Below are 13,130 nucleotides of genomic sequence, written 5' to 3' on the forward strand. Positions count from 1 at the left end.
CAGACTTTGAAATGAGCATGAATGCACACCGAATTGCATACAGATGCACGAGTAGAAACGCACACTCAGTTCACATGTGCAGACTCATCATGCACCCCCATTCTGTCTTCTTCTGAATGACCTTGACAGTGTGTGCTAACGCACAACATTTATCTGTAGTGAACTCCCATAGGGTGGAAACCTAACACTGCCCTTCCTATAGCCTGAGCTGTGACCGTTTTGCTACACTGGCCTGCTGTCGGTTACATGCTTCTGTACGAGGCAGACCTAAGCTCAAATTACTATTTGGAATGGAATAAATCATCTTGCACGATACGTACGGGGTAATTGCACCCCTGCCTTGCCTAGTGCATACATAGTATAAATTGTTTGGTTTCAGAATAAATGCTCCTTTGGAAATAGAAATTACATATTCTAAACCAATTGTACTGTAAAAACAACAGTGTACAATGAGTAGAACACCCGTTTTTTTGAGTGAAAAGAATTCTGCCCATGCAGTTGACATTGACGGACCTTGGGATTATAAAGCGGTTTTGTAGGATAAAAGATGCCACTATAACTGTGTGTGTGTGTACTGTGTATGCCTCCAAATTGTATTCATAAGTGTTGGCAATAGTATTCAACATCCTTCCTACTATAAATGCACAAAATCTCTGCACATGTTTGTGCAATGACGTGGGAAGTCGGTCGGATTAGCAGGTGTCCAAAAATACAGATACATGTGCAAATCCCCATATATGAAGTGCCCTGGTGTCATCAACATGACGTCAATGTATTTGTGCATGGCTGAACAGAACTCCATATATGAGCATAAAAGGGACACAGACAGACTACAACAGGTACTCTGACATAATGGGTATAATGGGTATTACATAACTGGGTGGGGCATGCACTTCCAACTTGCATCGTTCCCGGGTCAGTCTAGTTCTAGTACTATAAAGCACAATGAACTGAACTGAACTGAGTTGATTTGAGTGAGTGAGTGAGTGAGTGAGTGAGTGAGTGAGTGAGTGAGTGAGTGAGTGAGTGAGTGAGTGAGTGAGTGAGTGAGTGAGTGAACAAAAGTGAGAGGGAGAGAGAGGCAGAGAGGTAGGGGGGAGCAGTCAAAGCAGAAGCAGCACATAATCTATCTTGGTAACTTCACAAGTTCAAATCAAACTCCTCCATACTGTAGGAGTTCAAAGTCCCTCCACCTGCAGGTGATCAATATGTGTTGACATGTTAACAGTGTCTGGACCTCTCCAATATGTTTGATGATCCCAAGCTAAGAATTAAGCAGGAGAGGAAAGAGGTCATCTGCATCACTGTGTGTGTGTGTGTGTGTGTGTGTGTGTGTGTGTGTGTGTGTGTGTGTGTGTGTGTGTGTGTGTGTGTGTGTGTGTGTGTGTGTGTGTGTGTGTGTGTGTGTGTGTGTGTGTGTGTGTGTGTGTGTGTGTGTGTGTGTGTGTGTGTGTGTGTGCGTGCGTGCGTGCGTGCGTGCGTGCGTGCGTGCGTGCGTGCGTGCGTGCGTGCGTGCGTGCGTGCGTGCACCCATCTGTGCTCCTAACCTGGTTTCAGAGAATTAGTGGGGGTGCGTCTGTTGGGCTGCCGAGCTATGCGTGCATACACGAATGTATGCACACACACACACACACACACACACACAGACACGTGTATGTGTATGTATGTGGGGGCGGGGGAAGGGGGATACTGTCTAAGGAGTCACCTGTCTGCCATCATGCCTCAATTTTAGCTGGTGTCTGACAGCATGCAATCTGCTGCTGACAGGTCTGGCCTGTGTGTCTATTATGAGTGTGTGCATGCGTGTGTGCTTGTGAGCGCACCGCGTGCGTGTGTACGTGTGTGTGTGTGTGTGCATGGGTATGTGTAATGAACTGCACAATCTTGACTGTTAATTTAAGTGCAATTGAGAGTGTCAAAATGCGTCCCATTTTGATAGATGAGAATCAGATCAACATACATTAAATCAACTCTTTGTTTGTGTGTGTGGGTGAGTGTGAATGAATGAGGGTGTGTGCATATGTTAAAGCGTGTGTTTGAATTGTAATGTGTAATGTGAGTGTGTACACTACAGTATGTCAGCAGCTCAGAGGAGCAGATGGGGACTGTCCTGGATCAAAGCCAGTGTGTGATCTGTCTGTGATGTTCATGAAGGAAGAGACAACAAGAGTCTGGACCCGCTGAACTCACTGTGGGTGACTTGGTAAAAGGTAAATGGACTACATTTATATAGCGCCTTTCTCCAAAGCACGTTACATTCACCCAGTCACACACCAACAGCGGAAGAAACCATGCAAGGCACCAAGCTGCTCATCGGTAGCAGTCAACAGTTAAGTGTCGACACCATTCACCTGTTCTGGGACAAGGGCTGCTTCAAGGCATGCTTCAGGAAACAAGTCACTGGTCTGCATGGATTGGTATTACTGGAAGTTTGCTCTGCCCTTTAATTTGATTTTTATCTCACGATAACTGTCCCTTCAAGTCATTACAAAAAAAGATTACTTCCCAGAAGCAAATATATAATTATTTCACATCATTGTCCACTGTCCTTGACTGGTTCCAATTTCCTATCGACTCCAGATAGTCACAGACAAATCAGCCCTTTCATTCTACAGTGCCAGAGCAATTCCACTTTCAAACGAAAAACTTTGTTTGTGACTAAAGTGATTTGATATGTCTCTTCCCTTGGCAAAGGAATGAAGGATGAAGAGCTTTATGTGCCATGCTTTGTGTGTGTAGCTCTGAAAGTCATTACACCATGGCACAAAAATGCTCGCTCCATATGGTTGCAATGGGGAGCGAACACGTGGCCGAATCTGTTCTCCATTGTACATTCCATTCTCCAAAGAGGAAGGTGCTGCATGAGGGAAAACACTTGTTAACGCAGCCACTGCCAAAAGATAGGCTAACATTTCAAAAACATTTGTGAGTACACAGCAAACAGATGAAACCAGAGCTAGTCTCTAGTCATACCCAGGTCAATCAATTTAAAATATGTTCAAAACATGCCAATATTCTCATTTCAGTGTTTGAAATTCAAAGAAAACTAATTTCCAAAATGACACACTACATGCTGCTACTATGAAAACGATGGACAGAAATTCTGTATTTAAATACAATTATCTGAACCAATGTAGTTGAAGGGCTCTTCATTTGACTTTGACGGACAAAATAAGAAAATCCATTATTTGCGCACAAGAAAAGCAGTTTCAGCTTCCATTTATTTCAAATATTAGAAATGAATTCAGCTTTAATTTGATCAATTGAATGACCATAGAGATTGATACTGTTTGCTAGGAGATGCTTATACTTTTACCTCTTCACCTCTGCTGCTTGTCTCCTCTCTCTCTGTCTGTTCTCTACCCTCATCTCTCCACACCTCTCCGTTCTTACTTTATCCACTCCCATCTCTCCTTTATCTCTCCTCTCCTGAACACTATTCTCTTTTATTCTGCTTCCCATGCTATCCTTCCACGGAACAGACGCAATCCATACAAATGTAATTTTGTATCATCTCTCTCCCGCTCTATCTGTTTCTCCTTCTATTCTCTTTCCTGCTGTCTCTTTATCTATCAATCTATTGACTTCAAAGGTTTTTATTGCCCTGAAATACTGTACACTTACTTTTTGCCAAAGCAAAGTAAAAAAAATTGAATACACATGTATCTCTCCCTCTCTCTCCAATATATATACACACACATGTGCACACATGCACGTATACACGTATACACGTATACACGCACGCACACACACACACACACACACACACACACACACACACACACACACACACACACACACACACACACACACACACACACACACACACACACACACACACACACACACACACACACACACACACACACACACACACACACACACACACACACACACACACACACACACACACACACACACACACACACACACACACACACACACACACACACACACACACACACACACACACACACACACACTTTAGATGTGGCGGGCAATAGAGCTGCAAATTGGCTACTATGTTGCGTCATCCCCTCAGTTTGCTACTGAGTAACTTGTGAGTGAGAAGAGAAGAGAAGAGGGTGTTATGGCTGCCATATGTTGTAGAAATACAGTAGTATGCTACAGTACATATCCTTTAATAAATCACGCAAATCTCTGCGAGTGAGTGAGCGTGTCTCCAGCGTATTTCGAGAGCCGCCTTACCGATTTACTTAAAACTTGCTGTGCATATCGGCGAGAGGACCCTAGGGAGTGATGCACCAAGTGGGAAGTCGGTCGGATCAACGGTTGTCCAAAGAAATATTCCCAAATACCCATGTATGGAGTACCCTGATGTCATCAATATGATGACACAGTACAACTGACGTCATCCACTGGCCTGGACTCCATATTTGGACATGCCTGACATGGAAATTAATATGGGCATAAAAAAGACACGGACAGATAGATACCGAAATCTCCATATATGGGCATAAAAGGGGCACAGACAGACAAACAGACGGGTACAAAGGGGTATGCGTTCCCGAAAGCATGGCGTCACAGATTGGCCTCCAAGTACTATGATAATGGATACTGCACTAGCCTGACAACAGGTACAATGAGTATTGCATAACCGAGGGGCATGCATTCCCAACAGGCATTGCCATAGTTATTTAAAGACTCAATAACAGAAACTATCTAAAGCTTATTGCATTAGATAGATAGTCTTTTTTCTTCTTTTTGTTTCAATAAATCTGTTAAGATTTCAAGTGTGCGAATGTGCTTGCAATTCTGCCCTTGTTGACTGTCATTAGTTTAATTACCACAGTGTGTCACACACTGTATGTCAAAGAGACCCTAAGGCCACAAGGATGTGGGCTGATGTCACACATGCACTCAGTGAATAACATTTTGATGGCAGTGAGATTATATCTGCCAGCCTAATTACTGGGTAGCTATTTTGACTGTCCTGATAACCTTTATCGCTCATGCCACACATACTAATTGCATTAACTGTACACCACACATTATGTTACCCATATTTCATATGGGTAACCAAACATGACACATACATTTTGTAGCTGAATACAGTCTCTACCGCTGTAATTGCACAGTTACTACGCTTTAACTTGTACAGAATCTTCCCACAGCTAAACCAAGTCAATAAATGTTCTTCCTATATCTGCAGATCCAATCTAGCTCATTTAGATAACACTGCTTATCGCATCAGCTCTGGTAGTCGTGTCTGATTGCAATAGTGGCTTCCAATTTATAGGCTAAGATGCTTGCTTGCCAAATCACAAAGGACTGACTGCAGGGCATGGGTTCACTGTGCTGCTGGTAATGTGTTTAAGTTTAGTTTCCCCTACAGCCCTTTGGCAGGAGTCCACAGATTTACAGATGATGGAAGTCTAGGTTTCATGGGTTATTCATAATGCAGCAGGGCAGCACACATTCCCTCTTGCGGTACGCACCGGGGTGTGTGCGTGTGCGTGTGCGTGTGCGTGTGAGAGAGAGAGAGAGAGAGAGAGAGAGAGAGAGAGAGAGAGAGAGAGACACACAGACAGACAGACAGACAGACAGACAGACAGACAGACAGACAGACAGACAGACAGGGGCAGGGTTTGTTTGGACTGTCGTACCCCAAGACAGTTGATACGATACAGCCTGGAATTCCACACCAGAGGCTCTGCCATTAAAAAACACTGCTCCTCCTCTCACTTTCAAAGCTAAGGAAAAGTGTGTGCGTGTGTGTGTGTGTGTGTGTGCCCCCACACATCTTTGTGTAGAATGTGTGCATATGCACACGCACGTGCACGTGCACGCGCACACGCACACGCACACGCACACACACACACACACTCACACACTCAAACACCATTTACTGTATCACACATATCCTGTCCCTCTTTGTCTCTCTTTCTTTCTCTCCGTCTCTCAGTCTCTCTCTCCCACACACACAAACACATAGTTCAGGAAGGGGAAAGTGCAGCTGAGAACACAAGGCACGACAGCAAGGGCCAGGAGTCCCTTGTGTGTAACGTACAAAGACTGCCTATGCTTTAGGTTTGGTGGGGGGGGGTGGTGTTAGGGACTTGAATTCAAACGTGGGCCCCATGATATGACCTAGTAGAGGATGGAGAGGAATGTACTGAGATGCCTATATTTCTGTTTACAAAACCCAGCCAATAAAATTTAATAGAAATGTCCCATGCAGCTAAGAAATAGAGGCCAACATGAATGAATGCCACGAATGAACTCACCTGCACACCTGTGTTTAGATTCCATGAACTTGTAACTTGTAAAAAAAAGACTTACTTTTAAGACACTGCATGGCCTGGCCCCGTTGTTGAGTTATTAACCCCTTATGAGCCTGTGTGCAGTGGCAGCCTGTGTGCTGTACTTTTAAGTCACTAAAACATACTCAAATGGCATTTCCATAGATTTAAATTTGTTGTAGTATTATTGTTTGATTCTCTTAATCTTTTATTTCTTAATGCACTTTATTTTTGATGCATATTGTATTAATGCCCTCATGATGCCCTCATGATGCCTGGTACTGGTGATAGTACTTTAACACTTAACAGTTTTATTCTTTCTTTGTTATGCATTTCAATATTGCACACTCAGCACCTATTGCATGCCTGGAAAGTGGTTCCTTCATTTGTGAGCCTTCCCACGGTTTCTTCCTATTTAATTTATTTATTTTATTTTATAAGGGGTTTTTCTTTTGAGTTTTTCCATTGCCTGGTTGAAGGTGTAGGGCGTAGTTGGTTTCCTTTGTTAGTTTCTCGTTATTGCTTGCTTTTGTCCTGTGGCCATTCCATAATTTAGATGTTGAAATTGGATTGCTCTTCGGTTTTATGTAAAACACTTTGTAACTTAATTTTGATAAGTGCTCTATAAACAAAGTTTACTATGAGAAGAGAAGAGTAGAGTAGAGTAGAGTAGAGTAGAGTAGAGTAGAGTAGAGTAGAGTAGAGTAGAGTAGAGTAGAGTAGAGTAGAGTAGAGTAGAGAAGAGAAGAGAAGAAAAGAGAATGGCCAGTACAGTATACAGTATGCCTGTGCTTCCATGTGGCAGTAGGAACCCAGCAGACTGTCTGCTGTGCATATGGAACCAATTTGAAATGTGAGACTATGGGGACTGGTTGAAAGATGGATAGTTGCCGGTCACCCAACGGGAAACGTTATTTTGACTTACCAACCTCCATGCTAGAAAGGTTTATGTCTTTAAACATGCTGTCTCAGTCCTCAGTAATATGCTCCATTATCTGTATAACAGACAGACGGCTTCTTATTCATTTGCTTTGCTTTGAAACTTGCTTTTGTTTCACAGCAGTAGCCTGGTCCCTCTACTGAGTCTACTCCATTCACCCTTACATTACATTGAAAATCTATAGAAGTAGAGGTCTAATAAAACATGGGGTAGACAGACAGACAGACAGACAGACAGACAGACAGACAGACAGACAGACTATAGATAGATAGATAGATAGATAGATAGATAGATAGATAGATAGATAGATAGATAGATAGATAGATAGATAGATAGATAGATAGATAGATAGATAGATAGATAGATAGATAGATAGATAGATAGATAGATAGATAGATAGATAGATAGATAGATAGATAGATAGATAGATAGATAGATCCATGTCAAATTCATCTTTACTCAATACACATTGTGTTAAATGTGTTTGGACATGATGCAAATTTGGGATACATAGTCTAGCCTACACAAAGTTTCATATACTGTCACCATGACAACTGCTATTGAACATGGCTCATCCTCTTGCTCCATTGTATTAGGCTACTACTGACTAATTGGATGAGCACGTTCAAAAACTTTAACAATGTCTGTATTTTGCACCGCTGCAAAATACAGTACATAAGTAAAGAGGAACTATAACCAGAGGTGCAAAGTAACTAAGTACATTTACTCAAGTACTGTACTTAAGTACAATTTTGAGGTATTTTTACTTTACTGGAGTATTTCAAATGTTCAATACTTTTACTTCTACTCCACTACACCTCAAAGGCAAATATTGTACTTTTTACTCCACTATAATTATTTGAAAGGTTTAGTTAATAGTTTACTTTTATTAGATTTAGATTATTATTACAAGACATACATGAACCACTTCAGCCCTATATACATTCCGGCCAATTGAAAATAGCAGATCTACAAGCTCAAAATGTGTTGCCATGCAACAAATTGTGAGCTTGTAGATCTGCTATTTTCAATTGATTTGAATACATTTTAGACATTTGAAAACTTGTGACATGGGCCATTCTGCATAATGAGTACTTTCTACTTTTGGTACTTTAAGTGCATTTTGATACCAGTACTTTTGTATTTTTACTCAAGTAAATTGTAACAGAGTATTTCTACATTGCAGTATTGATACTTTTACTTAAAGGGGTAGTTCACCCCCCAAATAACTTTTTTTCTATTGATTACTCACCCCATGGAGCCTTGAATTCATGGATATTTATTTGTTTTTGTCGCATTCCTTCCTTTATTATTTGATTATAATAAATTTAGCCCCATTGATTCCGGTAGGAGACACAAATGCATTTGTGTCTCCTACCGGAATCAATGGGGACACATTTATTATAATCAAATTATTGGCTTAGGAATGTGACAAAAAAATAAAATATCTATGAATTCAAGGCTCCAGATGGTCAGTAATCAATAGAAAAAAAGTTATTTTGGGGGTGAACTACCCCTTTAAGTAAAACATTTGAGTCCTTTTTCCACCACTGACTGTAACAATGACTTACCATCGTTTGTAACCCCACACACGTGCATTCCACTAGGGTCCCATTGATTCTTCTACTTTAGAAACGCGTCCCGCAGGCAAGACTAGGATCCATGTCCACACAGACACTGGACAGTCGGTGGTCCTGAAGTTGCAGCCGCCTGCTCCAGTCCACGGCTCACTTTGTCCATTCTTTTTTACAGTCTATGGTCGACAGTCATCATCTTTTCTGTAGTCTGTTCCTAAATCCCTACAGAAATGCACTCATTGCGTTATTATAGCAGCATGCAGCATCCACAACCATATTAATGCAACAATTGCTTTCCAGGTGTGCAAGCAGCACTGTGAAAAGCAGAACCTACAGTTAAACTAAACTAAAGTTCAAGTGTAGTACAGTGGAGTTGCCGTTATTCCCGTGGGACCGAACTCACTGGTGCGTCTGAGATTTTTGGGACGTTGCTATTGGGCGAGCGAATTATGACTGGAGTGAAATTCGAGGAGAGTCGTAATTAACAGTGGTGGAAGAAGTACTCGCATGTTTTACTTAAGTAAAAGTATCAATACTGTGGAAATGTGTGGAAATACTCTGTTCCAAGCAGGCTAAAAGTCCGGAATTCCAAATTTACTTGAGTTGTACAAAAGTACTATACAAATGTACTTATAAAGTACCAAAAGTAAAAAGTAGGCTACTCATTAAGCAGAATGTCCAGTTTCACAAGTTTTCAAACGTGATAAAAAATGTAATTGTCTAATGTAAAAAAATATATTTTGAAAATAGCAGATCTAAGCTCACAATGCTTTGCAGCATTGTGAGCTTGTAGATCTGTGTGGGTTATGTATGTTTTGTAATAATAATCAAGATCTACAAAGTAACTATAGTAACTAAAGTTTTCAAATAGGCTAATTGTAGTGGAGGAAAAGTAAAATATTTGCCTCTGAGTTGTAGTGGAGTAAAAGTAAAAGTACTGAAAATTGGAAAAACGTCAAAATACCTCAAAATTGTACTTAAGTACAGTACTTGAGTAAATGTACTTAGTTACTTTCCACTACTGCCTGCAATTCTATAGTGAACCTTATACCAGCATCTACCATCAGTTGTTGTGGAAAATGCATGCCAATCAAGGGATTTAATTATGGAGGAAACAAATGCAGATAAACTGAATGATGAAGGCCTACATTCACAGCTATAGCTACCCGTCTCCTCGTGAAGAGAGACATTTAGTATTGATTATTGAGTCCCTGCCTGAAGATACGTTCGGTTCGATTATCAACTGAGTCATAGTCATTGCCAGCAAGTAATTAGCAATTACTGTGTGGTGCATACTGCCCTCTATGGGTTACTAGAAGCCTTTTTAAAACGGGGTAAACGTTATTGTAGCCTATTCTATCAAACAAAACGCATCTTTTAAAAAATATGGCAGTGAGCATATTAAGAGGCATCACTTAATAACAACAAAGTGGCCAAAGGGGGGGGGGGGAAGTTTCAGTGGATGCATCCTCTGGTCATTTCTTGAGCTCACTTTAGTCTGTAGACTAGAGGAACGGCGCCATCTGGTGTCCATGCTCTCTCTCTCTGTGTGTGTGTGTGTGTGTGTGTGTGTGTGTGTGTGTGTGTGTGTGTGTGTGTGTGTGTGTGTGTGTGTGTGTGTGTGTGTGTGTGTGTGTGTGTGTGTGTGTGTGTGTGTGTGTGTGTGTGTGTGTGTGTGTGTGTGTGTGTGTGTGTGTGTGTGTGTGTGTGTGTGTGTGTGTGTGTGTGTGTGTGGACTACAGCAGCAACTTGATCTCCTACACAAATTCTCCCAGACATGGGCCCTGACAGTGAACCTAACTAAGACTAAAATCATGATAAAACCATCAATTTTTCCTAAATACAATCCCACTAGAACAAACAAAAAACTATACCTACCTTGGCCTAAACATCAGCAGCACAGGGAACTACAACCAAGCTGTAAAGGACCTGAGAGACAAGGCAAGAAGGGCATTCTATGCTATCAAAAGAAACATCAAAATAGACATCCCAATTAAAACCTGGCTTAAAATACTGGACTCTGTGATAGAACCAATTTCCCTCTGTGAGATCTGGGGACCATTAGCAAACCATGACCTTGAAAAATGGGATAAACACCAAACCGAGACCCTACACACATAATTCTGCAAATCCATTCTCCGTACCCAGCGAAAAACACCAAATAATGCATGCAGGGCAGAATTAGGACGATACCCACTAATTATCAAAATAAAAAAGAGAGCACTTAAGTTCTACAACCACCTAAAAGAAAGCGACCTAGATGCATTCCATAACAAGGCACTCACACACAGCGAAACCCTAGAGAGATGCCCCCTCAGCCAGCTGGCCCTGGAACTCCGGGCACAAACACAAACAGAGCCACGAGATAGAAAACCCATTGGACTAAACCAAATTATAAAACAGCAAAAGGAAAACTACCTGACACACTGGAAAGAAGCAACACAAAAGCAGAGTAAACTAGAATGATATCTGGCCCTAAACAGAGAATACGCAGTGGCAGAATACCTGAGCACCGTGACTGACCCAAAACAAAGAAAAATCGTAACTAGGTACAGACTCAGTGAGCACAGTCTTGCGATCGAGAAAGGTCGTCACAGGCAGACCTGTATCCCAAGAGAAGACAGACTATGCACCCACTGCACACAAAATGAAGTGGAAACCGAGCTACACTTCCTAACCGTCTGTCCATTGTACCAAGACATCAGAGACACATACTTCCCACAGATTACAACCACACACGGAGATTTTGAAAACATGACCAATGACAAAAAACTCCCATATCTGCTGGGCGAAGTACAACAATGTGCAAACACAGCAGCAAGATTCGTGAGTTGCTGTGATAGGAAAAGGATATCAAACGGAACACAACCACCCTAAAGACTAATCATTGTGTATATTCCGGCACTATACCTGCACCCAGTGATCTTGGTACATAGAAATTGATCTATTGAAGATTCTGACTTTCAAATGTACATATTTTTTGTTTTGATTGTATTGCTGTATTGTTGTATTGTGCTTTCTGCTTTGGCAATGTAAACGTATGTTTTCTCATGCCAATAAAGCACTTTGAATTGAATTGAATTCAAGTACTGTGTGTGTGTGTGTGTGTGTGTGTGTGTGTGTGTGTGTGTGTGTGTGTGTGTGTGTGTGTGTGTGTGTGTGTGTGTGTGTGTGTGTGTGTGTGTGTGTGTGTGTGTGTGTGTCTCTCTCTCTCTCTCTCTCTCTCTCTCTCTCTCTCTCTGTGTGTAGTTAGTAGGCCTATATTTTAGCAATCCTTCTGAATTTATTTCTTGCCGTTGACCTGTTAGCGAGCAGTTCTCCATTCTTACTATAGATGTGATGTTGATTTCAATAAAGTGAACATTTTAGAGGGTTTTCAGTTTCATCCCCAGACCCTAAGTTGCAGGTTAATAAGTGTTACCCTGCAACCCAGGTTGTAGTAGGCTACAATAGATGTGTAAGACTGTGGATCTTGGGACCACACTGTGCATTTCAGACTTCTGGAATATGCAGTATTGCTTTATGAAACAGGATACAAAACTATAACAGTACCACTGTGTAATCCACAGGATGTGTCCAAAAGAGAAAATGCAGATATCACACTAATAAAAGACATGGTGTAGACATATCAGTACTCTTAGTGGGACACTTCTGTCTGAAATGTGGGACAGATAAGATTGATAGGTTTTTTATTAAATTGCTATCAATACTGTGAAGCTGTGTTTTTGAAAGATCATATTTACACACGTATTTTTGGGCGGTGTAGCTGCCCCTATAAGTGGGGTTGGGACACCTCATTAGCTGTATTGTGATTGGCTCATTAGTACACCCCTAGCTGTACTGTGATTGGCTGACTCTATTGGCTGACTCTATTCAGCACTGTGATTGGCTAGCGAGACACATGATGACATTAATAACCTATAAATAGGATTATGCACTTCGAAAAATCCATTTTTTTTCTAAGTGAGCTTCCATCACTATGATGACCACTGTGATGACCACACCGCCCACTTCACACTGGGTGTGATTTTTTTTTATAAACAAACATATAAACACATCCTGATCAAAACTAGCAGAATTGTTTTATCTACAGTATAAGAACTGTATACCCTTAACATTTAAGTTTATTACACTGACCAGTACTAACCACCTGTCACTGACCAGTGACTTCACACAGGGAGGTTTGTGTTTGAAGATAGCCTACCCCTTATCTATGATAGGACATTTGAGAAATCATGTGATAAAATATCACATGACTTCTCACAACTTGTGTTACATTATATTGACTTGTTTGAGGAAGAACTGCACCAACTGGAGCTTAGGTGTCCCACATTAGGCAGTATCCCACTG

General features: G+C 41.3%; 1 protein-coding gene across 2 annotated transcripts in view; it reads right to left on the minus strand.

Annotated features, from left to right (window-relative positions):
• The window catches only part of gask1a (golgi associated kinase 1A), a 46,160-nt gene extending 37,039 nt beyond the window's left edge, over window positions 1–9,121 (minus strand). For both annotated transcript variants that reach the window (XM_080426045.1, XM_080426044.1), the window contains exon 1: window positions 8,775–9,121. In XM_080426045.1, the coding sequence (XP_080282171.1) occupies window positions 8,775–8,777 (3 nt within the window). In that variant the 5' untranslated portion in view covers window positions 8,778–9,121. The remainder of the gene's footprint in view (window positions 1–8,774) is intronic.
• Window positions 9,122–13,130: the final 4,009 nt, after the last annotated feature.

This window comes from Gymnoscopelus braueri, assembly GCF_963280865.1.
Source record: "Gymnoscopelus braueri genome assembly, chromosome: 4".
NCBI lineage: Eukaryota > Metazoa > Chordata > Actinopteri > Myctophiformes > Myctophidae > Gymnoscopelus > Gymnoscopelus braueri.